We start from the raw sequence: 24,714 nt of genomic DNA, 5'->3' as shown, positions 1-24,714 counted from the left end.
CCCAGTTGGTTTATCAGCTCTCAATTTAGGATCAGTGCTTGTTTGGCACAACATGGAGTTGCTTTTATCTCGGCTTTAAAAAAAATCTATGACATTAAATAGAAATTAATCATCAGCACATTTTACATGAGACATATTTTCTCATGACATAGTAGGTGGCACTTCAGTCCACTGAGTTTATATTGCCTCTCAAAGCATTGTGATCCGTCTCATGCTCCTACTTATTTCCCAGTAAGCTATTCTCTCATGTATGCCTATCAACTGCACCCTGATTCTACTGCCACCCATCGACACTAGGGGCAATTTACAGGAGCCAATTAGCCTAGCAACCAGCACAACTTTGGGATATGGGTAGAAACCAGAGTAGCCAAGGGAAGCCCACACAGTCACAAGGAGAACATACAAACTCCACACAGGCAGTACCCAAGGTCAGGATTGAACCCGTATGGACACTGGAGCTGTGAGGCAGCAGCACTAACTGTGCCGACATGTTTCAGAGGTGAAGGCAACCACAGGTATTTTAAGCTGGTGGCTGGTCAGTCTACCCTTACATCAAAATTGGCATCCCAGGTTTTGAGTAAGTTTCATCTTTGCTATCACACACTGAAAGTGATAAAAGGACACATATTTCAGCAGTGTTATCAATGCACTAAATGATATAGGTGCCATCCTCAGTCAGACATGACTCTGCAAGTCGAGACAAGAGATTAGGACACCACGCTCAGTGGTGTACATTCACTGCAGTACTGAGAGACCAGGTAATATACAGAGGCCCAACACCTCTCTGAAGTGGATGTAAAAGATCCTACAGACCTATTGCAAGGAGTAGGGAAGTGGTCCTGTATGCCCTGGGCAATATCACAAAAACAAATGCAGGTGATGCTGACAGAGCCACCTTGCTATCCACTGAACCCTGCAGTGGTGCATACAGGTCCTCCAAGGTTACGGCAGTTTGCAAGTCGGAAATACAGCCGCGAACTGAGTTCCCACATGGCAGAAGGTGCCCACAGCCCTGCACCAGCCGGCAAATCCATCCCACCATCCCAGCCCAAGTGCTTGATTGCATGTACAGGCTGTACGCAAGTCAGGCATTTGTAAGCTGAGGAGATCCTATTTTACAACATTGACCAGATGTCAAGAAGCACCCAATTGACAGTAAAGTATTTTGGGATGTTCCAAGAGCGGGAACGGTGCTATATAAATGAAAACATTTCTTTGTTTTTAGAAAGAAAGATCTGTTTTAAGAACATTATAGTTCCACTGAGGGAATAGAGTTGTCAATTGAGAGTGGAAGCACCCCTGGAGATAACCTCTACCTGCAAGTACTCTGTCAGACCACAGCCGTTTTCCTCCCAGCTTCAATAATTTTACAGCTAATTGTCAAAAATGTTCAAACAAAATGAGAACAACATTTTTTGACATGCACAATTCCTTCCTAAATGTTTGCCGCATTGTCCAGGAGATTTAACTCTCACTTCCTGCAGACTCTAGAACAATCATAAAGGATGGGTGACCCTGGGAGTGAATTTGCATGGATGCTTAGTCACACACAAGTAATACAGCATGGAAACAGGCTCTTCAGTTCAACTCATCCATTCTCACTGAGATGCCCATCTAAGCTAGTGCCATTTGCTTTAAGTGAGAGGGCAGGTATCTTGCTGGTTTTGAGGGGAGAAATCATTCAATAAAGACCTACCTCAGCTGGAGCCATGGAATGGCCAGAATCAAACAGCATGCTGTGCGGAATCCATGCGTGGGGGTGGCTCCAGGTAAATGCCACAGGATGCACAGAAACGAGCATATGGATGGTTAGTTGCTCCACACTTGGAACAGCTGAGGTAACTCATAGGGGGACTAGGCTGGAAGAAGAGAAAGACCTAATTAATAGAAGAAAATTAATACAAAGCCTTCCACGGCCTCAGGTAGTCCCAAAGTTCATCATGGCAAATAAAAGAACTTACCGAATTCTAATCTCTATTGTGAAATAGGAAACATGACAATCAATTGCAGGGTCCCACAAACAGCAATGTGCAAAGGTTGCATTAATGTAGTGTTCTGCCTTATATACACAGAAAATGTTTTTAAAATGCAAGAAAATGCTCTGTATTTGTAAAGTACAGCACCTGTCCCAATGTCCCCCAGACTCCAGCATGCACTGCTCTTCAAGGACTCCCAAGAGTACCAACTTCAGGGTCCTGGAGGAGGCAGCAGTGGGAGTGAAGTGCCGGAGTGTTATCAGAATGGAGGAGGGCCTGGAATTATACCGGCAGAGAGTGAGGGGTGACAGGAAAAAGAAGTCCTAACCTTCCTCTGATGTAGGGACTCAATTCCTTTACATCCACCTCAGAGGCAGACTGGACATGGGTTTAATGTGGCATTGAGAAGGCAACTCCTGTTGCACTGCACTGGAGCACCACTGAGACTTGTGCTCCAGGGCTGCAATTCAAACCCTAACCTCTGCCTGAGAGCTACCCACTATGTCAGACTAACAGATGAGAATGGGGGATCTTTGATTATTACTCATGCGAAACCAAACAGAAACTATTAAATACAGGTCCTCCCCAGCTTATGACTATCTAACTTATGTACAGCTTGTAGATAAGCAAACAAGTTTTTCATTGCACCTGTGCATACATGTACCTGTGCATATGACAATAAACTCGACTTTGACTTTGTGAGACCAGTGATATGGATTTGCCAGCCGTTGCGGGCATCTTCTGCCATGTGGGAACTTGGTTCGCGTCCACCTTTCCGACTTGCGAACTGTTCAGGTTAACAAACAGTTCACAGGAACAGAACCCTGCCATAACCTGACTGTTGCAGTGTGCACCGAAAGTTGAAGTGTCCCAGTGGCTATACTTTACTGCAAGGCTATCCATTTTGAATTTCAAACAGGAATCTCTTTTAATTGAAGAACTACAATTGTCATTTCTTTTTGCAATAATGGAATCGCGTATGCTCAAAATTTACCAGAAAGCAGGTTAAACACAGCTTTACAAAAAGAAAAGAAAACCAGGTGCTGAAAATTTGAAACAGAAAATACTACAAACAGGTAACAGATTAGGCAATATCCAAGGAAAAAGCAACGAAAGAATTAACAGTAGATGTGGAACATTACTTGAAACCTATCTTGAATGAAGGATCCATGTGGATAATTATCACTGTTTTCTACATTAATACTGGCTAACCTGCTTAATGTGACCGTGGGTTCTGGGTTATGTAAATCAGGAAGGAGCAAATAAGTGGACCAACATACTTTGTAGACTAATTTGAAGTAACATTTCAACAGAACATCTTGGACGTGCCACTCTGAACAAAGTATTAACCTGTCAGAACAGGAAAACACAGGAATGCAAAATGTGCTACAATGTTGAGAGACTTTTCATAACACACAAATGGATCTAGGGCACTTTCCAGAGTGAAACTGAATCAGATTGATTGTTAGCACCGTCAGACTTTTGGGCGAGGCTACCTCATGATATTAGCTATCGGGGACGATTTATTTTTATTTATGCTTTGTTTTGGGATCTAGGTGCTGCCGGCAAGGCGCTAAATGTCCTGAGAAGGTGGTGGTGAACCACTTTATTGAACTGCTTAAGTCCTAGTGAAGGTTATTCTACTGTGCTATTGGGTAGGAAGTTCCAGTATTTAGACCTAGCAACGATGAAGGAACGATGGTATATTTCCAAGTTAGGATGGTGTTCAACTTGAAGCGGAATTGGTGTGTGGTGTTTTCCCAAATATCCCTTTGATATATGAGCAAGAAACTATCTGCTCCAGAAACTCAGTGGGTCAAGCAGCATCTGTGGGGGAGAAGGGAATTGTCAATGTTTCAGGTCAAAACCCTGCATCAGGACTTCCCTCACAGCCCCACCCCCTGACAGGTGCTGCTTTCAGCAGATTGTTCGTTGCTCCAGATTCCTGCATCAGCAGTCTCTTGTGTCTCCCTTTGACACTTGTTCTTTTGCCTGTTTTAGTAACAGCAAGGCTGGAGGCCATAATCAGCATGGTGTTTCTCTCACTGTTACCCCTTCCCCTCAACAAACACTTCCGCAGGCAGCAGGGAAACACTTTCCTCCTGGCTGTAGCATGGCTGACTTCTTCCCATCTCCTCCCGCTCTAATTGTCTCTGGAACCTCCAAAATGTAACTAGAAGGGAGAATAGTTCTCTTTAAAAAGCACCAGCATCTCTCCTGAGCACCGACAATTTAATTGGTACCTCAGGTGGCTCAGCTAGTGAGTTAGAGGATCTGCACCTGACAAAAAGCGAGAGGAGCAGTGCTTGTGGAAAGGACAGCCCAGGAGACAGCTCACCAAAGGAAAACTCTGCTGGGAAGGAGAGAGATACCAGTGGAGGGACAAAGAAAACTGCTTTCTGCACACCTGGGAGTTCTGCTTAAGAGATGTCAGATCACTTAAAGTCAGAAAGACCGCACAGAAACAGGCCCTTCAACCCAACTTGTCCATGCTGACCAAGGTGCCTTCCTGAGCTAGTCCCATTTGTCTGCATTTGTCCCACGTCCCCCTAAACCTTTCCTATCCATGAACCCATCCAAATGTCTTTTAAACATTGTAACTGTACCCATCTCTACAGCTTCTTTTGGCAGTTCATTCCATCTATCCACCACCCTCTGTGTGGAAAAACTTGCCCTTCTGGTCCCTTTTAAATCTTTCCCCTGCCTTAAACTTATGCCATCTAGTTTTGAACCCCCTTACCCCAGGAAAAAGACTGTGATTACCCGCCTTATCTATGTCCTATGTGGGAGCATGGAGGAATCCACTTCCAACTTGCTTGGCAGTTGGATGCTGACCACCCACACTCTTTAATCCACCACAGTGTGGTGGCAACATTGAATACTGCAACCATACCCTCAATTGCAAGACTCTCTTTGGCTGGACTGTAAAATCTCCTCAGTTACATCCAGCAACGAAAGGCGTGCTTCAGCAGTTCTATGTTCTAATGGCCCTTCGTGTTTTATTTGTAAGAGCTTATGTTGGAGAGCAGTGTCACAGACCAAACGTGAGAAATATTAACTTTATACTCAGGCCTTTAATATGCCAAGCTGTCTTTAAGAGTGGGAGGATGTCTGACACAGTATGTCACCGTCACAACAGCTGCCAGTGGCACTGAGGGAGTGGAAACCTTTTCTGTTCAGGAAGGGTGCTGTTCGTTTACGAGGCACTCTGAAAGCCAATCTCAGCATGAATGTAGGAGCCTGCTATGGCAAGAAAACCCAGCCCCTTTCCGGTTGACTGCTGTCATTAATGTCATAAATCAGTTGGCTTTTGCATGTTGGCATCAATGAGTTTCTTCATTCAGGGACAGAGAGCAATTAAGTAATGTGACTGATATTCCCTATTGCAGACTGAGATGAAACAAACTAAAGGGTCATAGTCACTGGCTGTCAACAGCAACACACAGCCAGTAGGGTGAAGATATTGAAGGTCATTTTCAAGACTCCACTCCTCTGACCCAGTCCTTTGAAATATGAAGGTAATTAACTCAAAGCTTGTAGACCTCATGGGCAGAGTAAGGGGGCCAGCGAACAGCCATCCTCCTGCATTCTCTCCACAGAGTTTAGCCCAGTCCTACAAGCTTATGTTTTTGTTCACCATTCTCCAACCACAGCAGTGTGGTCAGGAAAATGCCCATTTTGAGCCCCAGGTGAAAAAAAACTGAAAAAAATTTAATGCATTCCTGAAGATCTGAATACTTGAAGGCAATGCCCCTTTAAATAGCGGTTCCTATGAAAACAGTATTGCAAGTCCTCTTGACAGCAACAGGACCTCATACCTAAATACTTTAAGGAGATCTTTGCTTGCTTCAGGTAAAACCTTAAGCTGCACTAATGAGGGCTCAGAGGGGTTAAGAATGGACTGCTGAACACATCACTGCTATTTCAGACTATCTGACTGGCAAACGCCTGGCTTCCAACTGCACTGGGGTTCACTTCAAGAACTTACCAGAGTTAGGGACAACTAAGCCCACAACCCAATTTTGCCGTTGCCACAACATAGTCTACTACCTTATGCACGAGTATGTGCCTTGACTCTCATTCTAGTTTTCCCTTCTCTTACTCAGAATACATGTGTGATTCTGTTATCAGTTCTTTAGACAGTAATCTGCATATAAATACTATCCCAAGCTACTTCACAGGAGGATTAGCAGAGAAAATTTGTTGCCGATCTTTAAATGACAGCTTCCCAAAAATGAACCATAGAACCAAACAGCACAAAACAGGCCCTTCGGCCCACCACGTTGTGCCGTCCATCAGACCACCCTCACACTACCTAACCCCTTCCTCCCGCATATACCCCCATCCCACACTCCTCCATATGCCTATCCAACAAGCTCTTGAACCTGTCCAATGTATCTGCCTCCACCACCACCCCAGGCAGTGCATTCCATGCACCAACCACTCTCTGGGTGAAAACCTCCCTCTGACATCTCCCCTGAACCTCCCACCCATAACCTTAAAGCCATGACCTCTCGTCTTGAGCATTGGTGCCCTGCGAAGGAGGCGCTGACTGTCTACTCTATCTATTCCTCTCAATATTTTATATACCTCTATCATGTCTCCTCTCATCCTCCTCCTTTCCAGTGAATAAAGCCCTAGCACCTTAAGCCTCTCCTCATATTCAATACTCTCCAATCCAGGCAGCATCCTGGTAAATCTCCTCTGCACCCTCTCCAATGCCTCCACATCCTTCCTATAATGAGGCGACCAGAACTGAACACAGTATTCTAAGTGTGGCCTAACTAGAGTTTTGTAAGCTGCAGCATCACCTCGCGGCTCTTAAACTCAATCCCGTGATTTATGAAAGCCAACATCCCATTGGCCTTCTTAACTGCTCTTTCCACCTGTGAGGCAACTTTCAATGAACTGTGAATATGAACCCCCAGATCCCTCTGCTCCTCCACACTGCCAAGTACCTTGCCATTCACCCAGTACTCTGCCCTGGAGTTTGTCCTTCCAAAGTGTACCACCTCACACTTCTCCGGATTGAACTCCATCTGCCACTTGTCAGTCCAGCTCTGCATCCTATCAATATCCCTCTGTAAGCTCCAACAGCCCTCCACACTATCCACAACACCGCCTATCTTAATGTCGTCTGGAAACTTACTAACCCAGCCCTCCACCCCCTCAGCTAAGTCATCGATAAATATCACAAAATGTAGAGGTCCCAGAACCGATCCCTGCGGGACACCACTAGTCACTGCCTTCCAATCAGAGGGCACTCCTTCCACCACAACCCTCTGCTTTCTACATGCAAGCCAATTCCTAATCCACACAGCCAAGCTTCCTTGGATCCCTTGGCCCCTGACCTTCTGAAGAAGCCTACCATGAGGAACCTTATCAAATGCCTTACTAAAATCCATGTAAACCACATCCACTGCACTGCCCTCGTCAACCTTCTTGGTCACCTCCTCAAAGAACTCTATCAGGCTTGTGAGCCAAGATCTTCCCTTCACAAAGCTATGCTGGCTGTCCCTAATCAGTCCATGATTCTCTAGGTGTTCATAAATCCTATCCCTTAGAATCCTTTCTAACAGCTTACCCACCACAGATGTGAGACTCACCGGTCTATAATTCCCTGGCCTATCCCTATTACCTTTTTTGAACAAGGGGACAACATTCGCAACCCTCCAATCCTCCGGCACCACCCCCGTAGACAACGAAGACTCAAAGATCCTTACCAGCGGTTCAGCAATCTCCTCCCTAGCCTCTCGAAGCAGCCTGGGGAAAATCCCGTCAGGCCCTGGAGATTTATCTGTCTTAATATTATTTAACAACTTCAACACATCCTCTCTCTTGATATCTACAACCTTGAGAACATTACCCCTACCAGCACTCCCTTCCGCGTCATCAAGACCCCTCTCCCTGGTGAATACCGAAGAGAAGTACTCATTGAGAACTTCTCCCACTTCCATCGCCTCCAGGCAAATTCTCCCACCTTTGTCCTTAATCAGACCTACCTTTACCCTAGCTATCCTCCTACCCTTCACGTACTTGAAAAAGGCCTTGGGATTTTCCTTAACCCTACTAGCCAAAGCCTTTTCATGTCCCCTTCTAGCTCTCCTCAGCCCTTTCTTAAGTTCCTTCCTTGCTACCCTATATTCCTCACGGGCCTTGTCTGAACCTTGCTGCTTATACCTCACGTATGCTACCTTTTTCTCCCTAACAAGTCGTTCCACCTCTCTCATCACCCACAGTTCCTTCACCCTGCCATTCTTTCTCTGCCTCACCGGGACATATTTATCCCTAACATCCTGCATAAGATCCCTGAACATCGACCACATCTCCATGGTATATTTTCCTTCAAAAAGGACATCCCAATTTACACTCCCAAGTTCTCTCCTTATAGCCTCGTAGTTAGCCCTTCCCCAATTGAAAAACCTCTTGTCCTCTCTGCACCTGTCCCTGTCCATGACAATTTTAAAGGTTATGGAGCAATGGTCACTGTCCCCCAAATGCTCACCCACCAGTAGATCCTTCACCTGTCCCAGTTCATTTCCTAAAACTAGATCTAACATGGCATTCCCTCTAGTCAGCCTGTCAACATACTGCGTCAGGAATCCCTCCTGGACACATTTAACAAATTCCGTCCCATCTAAACCTTTGGCACTAAGCAGGTTCCAGTCTATATTTGGGAAATTGAAGTCTCCCATTATAACAACCCTGTTATTTCTGCTTCTCTCCAAATACTGCCTGCCAATCTGCTCTTCTATATCTCTACTGCTACCGGGGGGCTTATAGAATACTCCTAGTAGAGTAACTGCTCCTTTCTTGTTCCTTAATTCCACCCATACGGACTCTAGAGATGATCCTTCTACAACATCCATCTTTTCCACAGCCGTAACAGTGTCCCTGACCAGTATCGCCACCCCTCGTCCTCTTCTCCCCCTTCCTTATCCCTCTTAAAACACCGAGAACCAGGAATATTCAATATCCACTCCTCTCCTGATGTCAGCCACGTCTCAGTAATAGCCACGATATCATAGTCCCCCATACTTATCCAAGCCCTCAGTTCATCCCCCTTATTCCTGACACTTCTTGCATTTAAGTAAACACACTTCAGTCCATCTACCTTATTACTTTTATAGCCTGTATTCTGCTTCTCCTTCTCCAAAGCCTCTCTACCTGTTTGATCTAACTTTTCCCCATTCCCTTCTTCCTCTGACCTACTCCTCCGGTTCCCTTCCCCCTCACAAACTTGAAGAGGTTAAGTTGAAACGAGCATCTTAAAAGGTGGAGAGACTGAGGTGGGAGGAGCTTAGATCCTGGTCAGGTTAGGGTGCAGAGTAAAAGGAAATTGGAGAGGTGCTCAAGAGCTCAGAACATAAGGCATACAAGACTTCTTGCAGGGTTGTAGGACTGCAAGAGCTTACAGGAGGTATGGGGGAAAACATTCAGCAAGTTTTAGGGCATCATGTTATGTCAGTGTAAAGTCTGACCACTGAGCAGATTGCTTCACAATGTTTTTCCTACCTTGGCTCCGCACCAGTCACAGAATCGAGCATCGGTGTTGTTAACCCGACCACATTTGGAACAAGACAGTAACTTGCCTTCTTGACTTGGTAATGGTACAGAGTGATCTCCACTAAGAAGCGGCTATTTTAGAAAGAGGAGAAAATTAATTGTACCAAATTTAGGAACAATTTTAGTGCAACACAGAAAAAATAAAGTTGAACTGTGTTTTCATCACTATGTAGAACACTGGAATATCTATTTCATGGCCATATTATTGATGCATAAATAATGGCTTGTAATTCCTCAAGTTTAGAAGGTTTAAGAGTGATTGGAATGAATGCTTAAAAGATTGAGTGCCACTGATACAGTGAAGCTGTTTCCTTTGAAGGGGGGAAAGTGGACATAAAATTAGACATCCAAGAGCAAAAAAAACCACTGGTTTTGGAAATCTGAAATAAAAGCAGAAAATGCTGAAAGTAAAGTACTTAGTAGTTCAGATAAAATATGACTGATCTGGAACATTAATGGAGTTTCTTTCCCCACAGACGCTGCTCCCTGGTTTGCTGAAATATCTTCAGCATTTCCTTTCTTTTGACATAAAATTGGGGGTAGACCATTCAAATTAGGAAGTACAAATTCACACAAAATTGGAGAAGCAAAATCATGAATTCAAGGATAATTGGAGCTTTCTTGATTGAAATTGTAAGATTTTTGTTAGGCAAGGAGCATCAAGTGTAAATTAAGTTGAGGTATATAATTGGGCATAAACTCAGGGTGCAGAATGACACACTCTCCTCCTCTGATTCTATATTCATCTTTCTTAAATCAAAATAATTTATTTTCAACTTTGAGACTGACATTTGAGTTTGTATTTATGAAGGGGAGGTATTTTAGTGGGTGGGATTGGAACTCTTCCACCTCTGACACCGAAAATATATTTTGAACATGCCCAGAGCAGGTTGAGAGTAGAGGAATGCACGTTTGCTCTCCCTTAATGATATGACTTTCCATTAGCAACACTTGAGTTCATTGCAATTCTATGTAACAGCGACTTATGACACTTGAACTCTTATGTCTTGGTCTCAGTCATCAAATCATAGTGAAGCTGATGTTGTGACACAAGCCTGTTCTTTAAGTTATATCTAGTTTGTGCCACTGTTCCAGCCTTGGGGATTTTTCAATTCCACATATGAATCCAACTTAATTTGCGTTGCTGAATGTGAAACAAGACTGGTCATGATATATTTTGGAAATTAAAATGTTTACAAGTGTGAGATACAAATGATGCCAGAATCAAATAACAGCAGATTTTGCTAAACAACTACATAACTAAGCTTTGCATAATTTGACATTTTAAATCATTCTGACAGCAAAATTTGGCATGAATATTTAGGTTTTAAGTTAGATTTTTATCAATTTGTACTTTCAGTTTAGAACAAAATTGTGAGAGTGAGAGGCAATTTATCAATAATACCATATCATTAAAACCTTATGAAGCTTCTATAAATTGCAGTTTAGTATATCTCGGAGTTCTGTACATGCATGGTCAAACGTGGAGGACAGAGACCATTTTGAGGTCAGGAGTGAACACACCTGACACAAGAACAGAGGAAAATGGGAACAGGAGTAGGCCACTCAGCCCCTCATAGCCTGCCCTGACATTCAATATGATCATAGCTGATCTACGTTGGCCTCAACTTTTCTTTGTGCCAGTTCCCCATAACCCTCAATTCCTTGATGTTTCAAATATTTATCTATCTCCACCTTAAATATATCCAATGATTTGGCCTCTACCACCTTAGGGGTAGAGAATTCCAGAGATCCACTATCCTTCGAGAGAAGAAATTTCTATGCCCCTGAGTTTTAAATGACCAGTGCCTTATTTTGTCGCCATGTCTCCTTGTTTGCAATTATCTCACTAGTGAAAACATCTGAACATCAACCCTTCAAGTTCCCTTAGGATCTTATATGTTCTTTAAACTTCAAGGTATACAGACCTCCACCACTGAACTCATTTAACACACAGGATGCTGGAGGAGCTCAGGAGGTCAGGCATCATCTATGGAGGAAAATGGACAGTCGAGGTTTCGGGTTGAGACCCTTCATCTGGAGTCTAGATGAAGGGTCTCAACCCAAAACCACTGTCCATTTTGCTGCACAGATGCTATCTGACCCTCTGAGTTCCTCCAGCATCTTGTGTATTACTCCAGATTCCAGCATCTGCAGTCTTTTGTGTCTCCATTGAGCTCATTTATATGGAATCGCTAAAGCTGTGAAAGTAAGTGGTATATTACTTTAATAATTTTACTTATTTGGTATCTCTTTTAGGTCTTCGTAATTAAATTTAATTTTCCTTTACTAATTTTAGTTTTTTTATTGTTTAAGTCTGACAAGAACGCCGCATCCATCGTTAGGAACCCTCACCATCTGGGATATGCCCTCTTCATGTTACTACCATCGGGGAGGAGGTACAGGAGCCTGAAGACCCACACTCAATGTTTCAGGAACAGCTTCTTCCCTCTGCCATCAGATTTCTGAAAGGTCCATGAACACTACCTTGTTATTCCTCTTTTGCACTATTTATTTATTTTTGTAACTTATAGTAATTTTTAAGTCTTTATGTCTTGCATTGCACTGCTGTCACAAAAGAACAAATTTCACGACATATGTCAGTGATAATAAGCCTGATTCTGATAGTTTCTAAAATCTCTGACCTCAGGATCCACTGCCTAAGGCCTTTTTGAGCTACACACCTTCACAACAACTGGCAGGAATGAGTGGTCAGCTGGGTTAGTATGAGAAGGCAGTGATTTCAGGGCTTCGGCCCTGACCCAGAACATTTCAGCGCATTAATACAGGGCTGGTGGTAGAAATATTGAGGTTATTCCTTGGCTTGCATTAGAGTGAGAAACCAAAGACGTTTGAATTCATGTAATACCTTTCATAATCTCAGGATATTCCAAAGCACCAGTGAAGTTTGCGATGTAGTTGCTGTAGGATAGGAAACATAGGGAACCATTGTATATCCATGGCTCAAACAGCAATGAGATAATTGCCAGGTAATCTACTTTCTCAGGTGATAGTGGTTAGGCCTGTATAGGCCACCACACCACAGGGAACTCTCCTGTTCTTCTCTCAATTACCTTCTGGAATATTGCGTTTTGGCCTGAGAGGTCGAACTTTTTAACCCTGGAAAGATGGCGTCTCCAACAATTCAGTGGCTAGCTGGAAAGTCATAAGTTTCTTAATCTTATTAAACTAAGCGGCCATAACATACCTTAGGAGATTCTGACAGCTTGGTCTCACAGGTTACGCAGTGCTGGATGTTGGCTGGATTTCCTGTTCCACAAGATCGACAGATAATCTTGTCCTATTTAACATGCACCATTGTAACATTGTGAAATCAAAGAGCCTTACTTGCATAAACACACTAATCAGGATGTGCGAAGGGCCAATGGACCATACGATTGCGCGCAATATTTTTTAACCCCAGTACATCTTACTTCAGGGTAAAACTGCTGTTTTGTGAAGGGAGACCCGTCCACCTCCCTGAACATTATTTAAGAAATCTGACCATTTACCTAGCTGTCAGATGCATTCATAACATGCATTGCAGTGGAACAGAAACTTGTTGACCAGCAGTGCTTTCTGCAATGCGTGACTGGAAACTCCTCAAGCAATCCACCCATATAATAAATCAGCAAAGCTTGTTTTGAGTGAATACTTCTTGCTCATCAAGTACTAGACATATTTACCTGGAGGCGGATGCTTGCCTGAGGCACCAGCTGAGGTGTTATAGGAGCCTCACACACAATGCACGTTGGAGTATTCAATGGGATCATTGTCTTGCATTCAACACAGAGCCCCATCTGTAAATCGACACGACTTATCAGGCTTTTGATGAAATGCTTCTTTCTCTGTATTCACTGTGGGCAGCATAATTCAATAAATCCGTTTTCTCCCATAGTAGCACTGAGACATGTATTTTGAGTAAAAATACTGCAGATGCTGTAAATGTGAAAAAGCTGAGATTGCTGAAAACACTCAGCTGGTTGGACAGCATCAGTGGGGAGAGGAACAGAGTTGATCCTGCGCGTCAAAGATCCTACATCAGAACTGGATGCATTAGAAAATATTCATATTAAATTGTAGATAGGGGATAGATGATGAAGACAGCAGAGGCTGCAGACTAAAGTTGTTAAGGTAACAATTACATTAATGAAAATAAATTGGAGACAGAAAAGAAGAAAGAAATGAATTGAAACAGAAAAGGAAAAGGCCAGATTGGGAGTTGGATGGAGAAGTAAAGGTGACAAATATCTGGAAGTTCAGGGTCACTCTTGTGGATAGAACAGAGGTATTCTGCAGATCAGTCACCCAATCAACATTTCTCCCAGTTTCTTTGTGTTGTATCTGTTTTGAAGGCCTGTCTTCTGCCTCCTACCCTGTTCCAACAATGGCCAAAGTAACCTTGAGGAACAGTGTTTCATCTTTTCTGAACACTGAAGCCCCGAAGACTTAATATTGAATTTAATCATTTCAGGTAACCACTTCAGGTGCCATTCTGTTGCCTTTTTCTTTTCAGTCTCCATTTGCCAGTTTTTAAAGTAATTTTTACTTTGACAACTTTGGTTCACAGTCCATCACAGAGATTTGTCTGTTCTCCCTACCCCTCCACCTTCTGCAACTTAACATACTTGTTCTGACAAAGGGTCCATGACCTGATGTGTCAACTCAGTTTCTCTTTCCACTAATACTGCTTGAACTGCTGAAGGTTTCCAGCATTTCTTCTTCTTGTTTGGCACTGTGATAATGTCTGACAGGGACCTGCTGCCTTTTGGATCAGCAGATGTTTCATTGTGGAAGGACCATACATTTGAATTGATTTGCCACCACAACTAACTTGTGTTCTCTCCAGTTCTCTATGCCATCTCCACCAGGGCTCAATGAATAGTGGAACCTTGGCCTCCCTTCCTCCCCTCCCCCCAGACTTCAGTCCCCAAACATACAGGGCAAAATATCGCCTATGGTTCAGTAGCGGTACTGTGAATCACTCAGATTGTGGGTTCTGAGGACTAGGGTTTCACTCCAAAGGCTTAATCTACGTTGGAAGTGCAGTGGAATATTGAGGAAATGATTCACTGTCGGAGGTAGTATTTTCCAGAGGAATTGTGATACTGAGAGTTCCACAGGATGTTAAAAAAAAGGCCACGATACAAATACAAGCTGGAGAGTTCTCCACATGCCCAACATTCACCCCTCAACCAACAGTACTGAAAAGCTGGTCTTCATTACAACAGTATTTGTATGAACTTATTTACGCAAATTGGCTGCCACGTTTCTTACTCTGCTTTAGATATCCTGCAATCATGCAAAGTGTTGATAAGTGCAAGTTCTTCTTTACATGAGCAGACATGGTTCCTGGTTTCAGCAGTTACCAACCTGAGCTCCTTCGGGAGGAAGAAGTCTGCGCCCTGGTACCGGAGGAACAGGGGAGCCACACTCTTGACAGTAACGTGCAAAGGGATCTGATGGACGAGGAGCAAAGCAACATACACACCTATAACAGATTAAACCACAGTGAGACACAGGAAGATCAAATAGAAACCTTCCCCACCACCACCCATCACGAATGAAGGAATTTAAGTAGTTAAATAATATGCACCATCTCCAGCAGTAGTTCTTGGATGGCGTGCAATGCATAATAAAAGGCAATGGCTTATAGATAACAAAGAGTAATATAATTATTTATAGACGACAAAGAGAGGCACAGTAGTGTAGCGGTTAGCGTAATGCTATTACAGAGCCAGTGACCTGGGTTCAATTCCGGCCACTGTCTGTAAGGAGTTTGTACGTTCTTCCCGTGTCTGCGTGGGTTTCCTCCGGGTGCTCCGGCTTCCTCCCACATTCCAAAGACGTATGGGTTAGGAAGTTGTGGGCATGCTATGGTGGCGCCCGAAACGTGGCAACACTTGCGAGCTGCCCCCAGAATACTCTATGCAAAAGATGCATTTCACTGTGTGTTTTGATGTACATGTGACGAATAAAGATATCTTATAATGATTCATTGCACTGGCCAATGCAACGGTCATGGATATTGTAATGTTTTATGATATCGCAGACCAAATAAGTACACATATGCAAAGGTGCAAAGAAAATCTTACTTTCAACAGTATGACAGGCATATAGCATCAGACACATAATGTTCATGAGAAAATCATAAATTAACACCATAAATTATGCAAAAAAGAACACAATTAGAACAAAAAAAAGCAAAATCCATTGTAGTGCAAAGTGGTCATTGCATTTCTATATTGAGGTAGTGATTAGGGTTGTGCAGGTTGGTTCAAGAACTGAATGGTTGAAAGGAAGTAGCCATTCTTGAACCTGGTGGAGTGGGACTTCAGGCTTCTGTACCTCCTGCCCAATGGTAGCTGCGAGAAGTGGCATGGCCTGGATGGTGGGATCTTTGATGATAAATGTTGCCTTCTTGAGGTAGTGCCTCATGCAGATACTACTGATGGTGGGGAGGGATGTGCCCATGATGTATTGGGCAGAGTCCACTACTCTCTGCAGCTTCTTACATTCCTGTGCATTCGAACTGCCATACCAGACCATGATGCATCCAGTCAGGATACTTTCAACAGTACATTTGTAGAAGTTTGTTAGAGTGTTCGGTGGCATGCCGAACCTCCTTAACCTTCTAAGTTAGTAGGTTAACCTCCTACATGGTTAATGGATGAATGGTTATTTTCTGGGTAAACAATCTGTTGAATTCTATTGTAAGTAATACATTCCCACAATCTTCTTCTTAGACAGTGCCCCGGTATACAGGATGACTCACTTTCATTCCAGTTTTGAGAGTTCCGAGGTGGCTGATGAAGGCAATGTGGGAGCTGCAGCCTCTTCCACAGATGGGGCAGGAAATGGCTGATGGAGTGGGTGGGTGGTTTGTGAGATGCACTGTTCCTTTTTCCGTTTGTGCAGGGCTCCTGATGTATGACCTTGAGGTTCTCAGTACAGTTCCAAAAGCTCCTTCTCCACTTTGAGTGGTCATGGGCCAGAGACTCTCAGGAGTCAGTGGGGATGTTGCACTTCTTTGGGGAGGTTTTGCGAACATCCTTGGATCTTTTCCTCTGTCCACCTGGTAATCCCTTTCCACGACAGACCCTGCAATAGACGGTCTGATTTGGGAGTCTGGTGCCATACATGTGAATGACATAGCCTACCCAGTGGAGCTGACAGGAAAATCCATCGTCAGTGTCCTCTTCAACCGCCTCATCACAATGGCCAAACAACTGCTCCCTGAATCACAGTGTGGATTCTGTCCATTCAGTGGTACAATAGGCATGATCTTCACCATGCAACAACATCAAGAAAAATGCAGGGAGCTGCATTAAATACTATATGTGGCCTTGGTCAACTTCACCAAAGCCTTTGACTCCATCAGTCGTGAAGGACTGTGGAAGATCCTCCTCAAATTCGGCTGTCCACAGAAATCCATCTCCACTTTATGCATACCAGCCATATTACTAACCAATCGGACTACAATAACTATTTACTATGAAGACCAGTGTCAACAAAACCCTGCCATTGTCCCGACACTTTTTTTCCAATATTTCTTGCTGCAATGTTGCACCTCATTTCCAACAAATTTCCCCCAGGAGGGGAGCTAATCTGCAGAACTAACACGAAGCTGTTCAACTTATGACATCTACACTCTAGAACCCAAACCTTAGTAGCTGAACGGCAGCACGCAGACAACATTTGTGTGTGGGCACACTCAGAGGCCAAGCTGCAAGCCACTGTCAAGGCTTACACCGAAGCATACTTTATGCTTAACATCTGCCGGCCAAAGGTTGTCTACCAACCCACTCCTGCTGCACCGCACAGTCCTCAGACAATAAAGGTTTACGGTGAGACACAGGAAAAAATGGACTACTTCCCTTATCTCCGGAACCACCTCTTGGTGAAGGCAGACACACATAATGAAGTACGTCACTGCTTTCAAAGCACTAACACAGTTTTTAGTTGATTGAGGAAAAGGGCATTTGAAGATCAAGACCTGGCACTAAACTCATGGTCTTACGGGGCAGCAGTGATTCCTGCTTTCCTATATGCATCTGAGACCTGGACTATCCACAGCAGGCATCTCACGATACTGGATAAATACCAACAATGCCGTCTTCTCAAAATCTTTCAAATTGATTGGAAGGACAAGTAAACCAACATTAGTGTCCTCTCCTAATCTGAAGCCCTTGATAAATTCAGTCATTGCCACAATATCATTCTTCCCAATGCCATTTTCACAATGCCATTCCTTCATGTAGTTCATCATTAGTGACTTCCTTTCTTTACTGATTCATTAGATGCAAAGCCCTTCGACACATATGGAGAAAGTAGCAAGTTGTTATATAAGTGCAACATGTTTTCTTTGTTGAACATTAAAACAAAACATAAATATCTACAATAGTGAAAATACACACACTAAACAGAATATTCAAGATAATGCTAGATTATAAAAAATAAATTAGTCCCTCTTGATAAAACAGGTCAATGTAAAACAGGTCAATTACAACCACAATTTACATCTTCCCACAATTGTTTGCAGTTTGTAAAAAAGACCACAATTACTTAAACCTGAAGTAGCGTTCTACCTTAAAAGGTGGACAAAGTTTAAGCTCTAATTGCATAGACTTACAATCTTTGGTTCACTTTGTATGTTGAGGCATGCAGAAAGAAGCAAGATGGGAAAATGCATGAACAATAGCTTTACACAATAAACACAAGACAAAAGCACAATTCTATGATCTAAAGGTTATGAAAAGTGAAACTGTGAAAACTACAATGAATTTCATCATCCACAGTGAATCTTTGAGAAGTCCCTAAAGTACAAGAAGTTATAGCATAGACCGAATAATATGTGCAATCTTCTGGATACAAGCAGAATATTCTCTCTATCAGGCCAGCAAAGATCAGCGGTGGCACTCCCCATTGAGTCTGACAGCTGCAGCTTTAAGCTCTGCTCCAAAGCCTTGGGTACAAATTCTAGGTAACATTTCCATGCAATACCAAAGCAGTATTGTGCTGTAGTAAGTACTGTCTTTTAGGGAAGACATTGAACTATGGCCCCTTCAGCCCTCTCAGGTGGACATAAGAGATTCCACTGGCATGACTTCAACCTGAAGCAGAATTGTTCCTACCCGGTGTCCTGGTTGACGGTTATGTCTCAACCAACACCACAAAAACAAATTATCTAGTAGCTATAACAATGCTATTGGTGTAACCTTGCTGTGTGCAAATGGGTTGCTGAATTCTGTGCTACAATAGTGAGTACACCAAAATTAATTCATAGGTTGAAAACTTTTTGCTGCATTCTGAGGCTGCATTGCTGATAACTGTGTGTCTCCCTTTCATTCACACTGAAAATTATATCCACCCATTCGCAGTAGAATTTTAAAGGCCTGCGACTTAAAACCTTATTGCATCTTATGAAGAAGAAAACTGGCTGCTTCACTGATGCGAGTGAGTTAAGTCACTGCAGTACTGCTCCAAAATGTGATGTAATGGAAGATTGTTTAGGACACAGAAGCCCTTGGTCAGCCTGTGTCCCTAATGAACAGCACTGTTATTGAGAGTCAATGTCTAGCAAAATAGTTCCATTTCCATTTGGTCAAAAGGATTTTAAACTGCATACCTGGCAGGAGAAATTCAGACCAAACAACATGTTCCTGTTATCTGGCATTTCGCCACTCTGCACAGTCTACATCTGATTGAATTGTTACAGTATATTGCAACTTTCTGAATATAATCTGGTGTCTTGAGTGTTCTGACAGACAGATAGTAATGAACTAACAGTCTGGGATGAGCTAAAATGGGTTATAATATTCTTATACAGCTCTGTTGATTGCCCTTTAATAGTTATTTATTTTCCCATTACAAAAGCACAAATGACATAAATATGGGAGGGCCAAAGTCTCCTTTCTGCCAGGCAACACAATGACTTCATTGGCTTGCAAATCCCTCTGAACCAAGGTTACATAAGAAAGATTCAGAAGAGCTGATAACAAAGCAGATAGAGTGATAGAGTTGGTACCATCAGGTTTGCTCCTTCTCTAATCGTGTAACTAGCCATATCACTTGCAAAATTCACAGTTAGCTATAGCAGGCTTCAAACACATAATTTTGTTCATCCAATGCAAGCAAAGACTGATGCTAGAGGAAGATCTCTACAGAAGAGTCACATACTTCAGAAAATCAGTTTCCCTCAGGATCCTCTTGGCTTGTGTACTGTTTGGTGTCTTGGGAGGATGCGAGTCCAGGGAAACGGTCAGCTGAGGAGAACAAAAAAGTTACAAATGGGAAGGTGTAGGTACATAAACAAATCAACGGTGTTTTTTTTAATTATTAAAGTCTGTGAAGAAACCCCAAAAGATCTAGAAGATGAGATTTCTTTCTTTCAATGTGACGTACCCAGCTGGGCTAAATGGTTCAGTGGAACAAAGATGCAGGAAATTACACTCTGTTAGAGACCAGTGATCACACACTCATGAAAATGACTCACATATGCAAAACCAGCAGATTATTCCCAGATAAAAATCTAAGTAGGTTATAACTGTACTGTATCGCCATTTTATTTTTGCAGGAAAAGGAAAGGCTAACATTGAAAGTGAGGAGTTTATTGTTTACAAATTCACCAGCTTTGGGTTAGAAAAGCTAACTTTAGACCTGTTGTTTGTAAATATTTCAACTAATGGGGCATTTTCCAATTATCATATCTGAGACTGTTGTGGGCTAAATGACAGAGGCTGATTGTTCTAATCAGCCAGTAGCTCCATTATTGTTGCATCATCAACCAACAGGTTGAACACGATGGATCTTAGCTCTTTTTTGTCCAGCAATTCTAATGTTCCCAAAGGATTCCCCTTTGGAGCATTTCAACAAGTTTTTCTGCAAGAAGAAAGCACTTTGGAAATACTGATGGTCCTCAGGCCTCCATCTTTCCAAGGATTTCCTGTTCTAACCTGAAGAAGGTGAGTTCAACTATTCAAAGAAACAATGTAATCACTGTAAAAGTATATATGGAACTAACATAATAGTGAGCCAATAAACGTGGTAATCTAATGAGAGATGGATAGATTTCTGCTCACCTTGCAGACTCTGATTTCCTGGCAGATGCAGAGCTTGCACTAATATCGTGCAAACTAACATCCTTTGTACCGTGCCCATTCTATTTAGTGACACCAGAGGATTCAGTGTTTTTAGGTGAATGTATTTTATTTCCCTACTGTGACATGAACATGGAGGAAGTGCCTCTAGGAACACAGGAACTTGAGTAGGTAATTTAGTCCCTACCATCCTGACACAGAAATTAATGCTCCGAATCAGACCATTCAGATATGTTGGTCTTTGCCAAAGTCCATGCTATACATGAACGTTTCTATCACCTTAACAGCATAATTTTTTGTTTCTTTCTTCATCATGTGTTTGTCTAATTGCCTCTTCAATGCATCTTTGCCACTTGTCTTGATTATTCCCAACAGGAGAGAGTTCCACCAACCAGTCCATAGGAAACAAACTGTTCCTAAATTCCTGATTCATTACTGACTATCTTATATTATGGGCCCTGGATTTGAATTCAACCCCCCCAAGTTCTCTATGCCCATTCTATGAAACCAATTCATTCTTCATTAGGCCACCCTTCAGCCTTTTCTTCTAAAGAAAATGGTTCCATCCTATTCAATCCATGTTTAGTAGGGTTAATTCCCTCTGATTCACTCTACAAAATTGTAATTAAATATTAATCTGGTGATTTCACTGTAATGAACTTGCAGTGATTATATCACATTTGTCATTTGTTGACTATGAACAGGTATTACATAGTATGGCAGAGTACTTGCACCACTAGGTCCAACAGGTCTGGTCTTATGCTTCATACAAATCTCCTTCCTCTTGTATTTGCTTTTTAATCTACCCTTCTATTGCTTTCCCCTTCATCTGTGAACCTAGCTTCCCCTTAAATTCATCTCTGCTAGTTATCCTAACTACTACTTGTAGCAGTGAGTTCCACACTCCTATTATTCTATGAGCCAAGTTTCTCCTGAATTCCCTATTTGGCTGATTAGTGACCATCATATATGTATGACCCTCATGTTCTGGCTTTATCCACAAGTGGAGTCAGCTGCTCCCACATCTAAGCTTTTTTTCTTTAATAATCTCAGAGATCTACATCAAGGCACTTCCCAGTCTTTTCTGGAGAAAAAAAGCCCCAACCTTATCCTACAGTTTTGTTATTGTTTTACTAAGTTTTGTTTTGCACAGGCTCCAATTCCACTACATTCTTTCAATATATTGACATCAGGACTGTTCACAGGACTCTATTAGACTGTGGCTTCAACTCCAGTCATCTACATGGTTCAAGGGCAGCTCCAAATTCTTGCTGGATTTGTATGAAAGAGTGCTTCCAGATTTAGCACTAAAATGGCCGAGCTCTAGTTTTAGATTATACTACCCCACCCTGGAATTCACTTGCATCCCAATGAATTCCGTCATTTAAGATCTTTATCGGTCACCCCCTCAACAGACTGAATGCCAGGTCTATGCAAGATCTTCTCATTGCCTCTCTAATTATCTTTTGTGTATGTGCATTATCTTTTGTGTATGTGCATTACCTTTTACTGATTTCTGCCAATCTTTTACACTCTTCTGCATTTCCTTGCTTTCACTAAAGAATATTCCAATTTGTCCTTGCATCTGGAAAGGATGACTTCTTTTCGCCACACTGAAACTCTTCTGCCAATTTTTCTTTCCCACTCCCACACAGTTTATCCATTTTTGTAATTTCCCGTTCTCATCTACACTGCTCATTGTGCCCCCTAATTTCTTAAGAGTAGACATTAGCACAACATTTTAGTGCAAATGCTGCACAAATCCAGGTTTGATCCTGACCTCAGGTACTGCCTGTGTGGAGTTTGTGGGTTCTCCCTGTGACCGTGTGGGATTCCCATGGTTTCCCTCTGTTTCTTCCCACATCCCGAAGACATGCCGGTTGGTTAACTGGTTGCTGCAAGTTGTTCTGATTGTAGGTGGGTGGCAGGAGAAGTGGGGGGTTGAGGCTGAGTGTCCAGTGAAGGAGAATAGGTTGTACAGAAATAGATGGGGGAATGGGATTAATGGGATTACTCTGAGAACCGGCCTAGACGATGGGCTGAATGGCCTCCCTCATCAAAATCAAATGTGAGAAATACGAGGACTGATCTTCTATTTATCCCTTCCCCTTAGATTAACCATTCAATTGGGTTGTAATCTGGCATGAGGTTTATAAATTCTGGAAGGGAGTGAAGCCTCCTAAATGGTAGAACCTGAGACTTAATATCATGTCTCTACAGACATAAAGTCAAATCTTTCTTGGTATCTTCTGCATGATTTCATTTTATTCTATATTGTCAGGTAGTCAACAAGTGGTTATATTCCAAAAGCAAAATACTGTAGATGCTGGAGACATGAAGTAAAAGCAGAAAGTGCTGGAAATACTCACTAGGTCAATCAGCATCTGCAGAGGAATGCACAGTTAACATTTCAGCACTGTGACCTTTCAGCACTTTCTATTTTTACATCTGTTAATAACCCAGTATGTATTTCAAGTGCTAAAACAGCGATAACATCAGTCCAATTCCACTTCCAGATTTAACAGACAACAGCAGACATGGTGAAGGAGTATCAGGGGAGTGATGGTTATGGGCGATCAACCTGGTCAGTCAGTCAAAGCATTTAAGGCTCTGTTTTTGATAGATATTCATTTTATGTCCATTTCAAACACATTTCCTGGGCCTTGGGCAACCAGGCAAGAGTGACTAAATCCATATGATGTGCATATGCCAGAAGGAGCAAGAGTGCTTCTTCAAGACCCAACACGTTTATTGGGTTTCCTTCTCACTTCAGCTAGCCCCAACTTCCACTACCTCTGACCCTTGCCTCTAACCTTTGTAATCCTCTGCCCTCTCTCCCTTCAGCCACATTTCTTCTCCCGCAGCAGTAGCTCCCCATTGAATGAAACCACTACCCACACTCTTCAACACATACGCAGAACATGACCTCTTCATGAATCATGATCTCACACACCTACTGTTTCTCCCCTCGCCCTTGAGACTCTGACTATTCACTCTCACCAAGTAAAGAGTCTATCCCAACCACAAGCTCTCTGCCCTATCAGTAAACTCCCTGCTCCCCCTTCTCTGCTTCTCATTTTTGACTTGATGGTGCAAGCTTTCCTTCCCGACTGGAAAATAGCCTGTTGATCAGTTTGGGTGTCAGGTGGGGAATTTGGTATAAAAATATTTAATTTTATTTACAGCACGGTAACAGGCCCTTCCAGCCCAGCGAGTCCGCGCCGCCCATTTTAAACCCATATTAACCTACTCGTACGTCTTTGGAATGTAGGAGGAAACCAGAGCACCCGGAGGAAACCCATGCAGACACGGGAGAACGTACAAACTCCTTACAGACAGCGACGGGAATTGAACCCCGATCGCTGGCGCTGTAATAGCGTCGCGCTAACTGCTAAGCTACCATGCCGCTATTAATTTCATCAGGACTTCCGGGAAGCCCTTAATTCTAGACACCCATCTGGGATTTCTCCCTGTTACTATAAAGAACATGATCTTTCAGCATCAACATCTCTTTTCCATTTATGGAAAGGCATCATTAGCAATGTCAGTGTTCATTGAACATTCCTAATTGTCCTTGAGATGGTGATGATATGCCTTCTCCTTGAAGCATTGCAGTCTGTACAATGAAAGTACTCTCACAGCACTGTTAGGTAAAAAGCTCTGGGATTATGACCACAAAATTTTGAACCCACGACAATGAAAGATTAATTACTATAGTTGTTGACTACAACAATCAATATGATCTAAAAGAAAAACCTTGTGAAGTATAAATTATCAATGATTTTAAGGCTATAAACTAGTTGATAGGTATGTGCCAAGAAAATAAACTACTCAACTTTTTTGTCTATGGATCAAATAAGAATGTTGCTCATAAATCAGACTCAAGGATCCTTAACATTAAGATAATGACTTCTTTTTCTAAAAGTGACAGAGTATTTACCTGAGATCTGTGTGACAGAGGTTCACGTTCAGAGGCCTGGGTTCCTAGACGACTGTTCAAGAATCGTGGGTTCTTAAATGATTTGTGATGATTGCTGCCATCTATCTTCAGTTCTAGTAATAAGGTTATAATG

At 42.6% G+C, this 24,714-nt stretch overlaps 1 protein-coding gene across 1 annotated transcript in view; it reads right to left on the bottom strand.

Moving 5' to 3' along the window:
* Positions 1 to 24,714, bottom strand: part of dzank1 (double zinc ribbon and ankyrin repeat domains 1) — an 85,613-nt gene that overhangs the window by 44,834 nt on the left and 16,065 nt on the right. The window contains 8 exon segments of the mRNA XM_052012149.1: positions 1,693 to 1,742; positions 1,744 to 1,859; positions 9,492 to 9,614; positions 12,751 to 12,843; positions 13,229 to 13,342; positions 14,916 to 15,033; positions 19,722 to 19,807; positions 24,582 to 24,694. Coding sequence (XP_051868109.1) covers positions 1,693 to 1,742; positions 1,744 to 1,859; positions 9,492 to 9,614; positions 12,751 to 12,843; positions 13,229 to 13,342; positions 14,916 to 15,033; positions 19,722 to 19,807; positions 24,582 to 24,694 — 813 coding nt within the window.

Source organism: Pristis pectinata, chromosome 3 (genome assembly GCF_009764475.1).
Source record: "Pristis pectinata isolate sPriPec2 chromosome 3, sPriPec2.1.pri, whole genome shotgun sequence".
Lineage (NCBI taxonomy): Eukaryota > Metazoa > Chordata > Chondrichthyes > Rhinopristiformes > Pristidae > Pristis > Pristis pectinata.
Note: the sequence above shows the minus strand (reverse complement) of the source record. Positions and strands in the feature narration are given on the sequence as shown.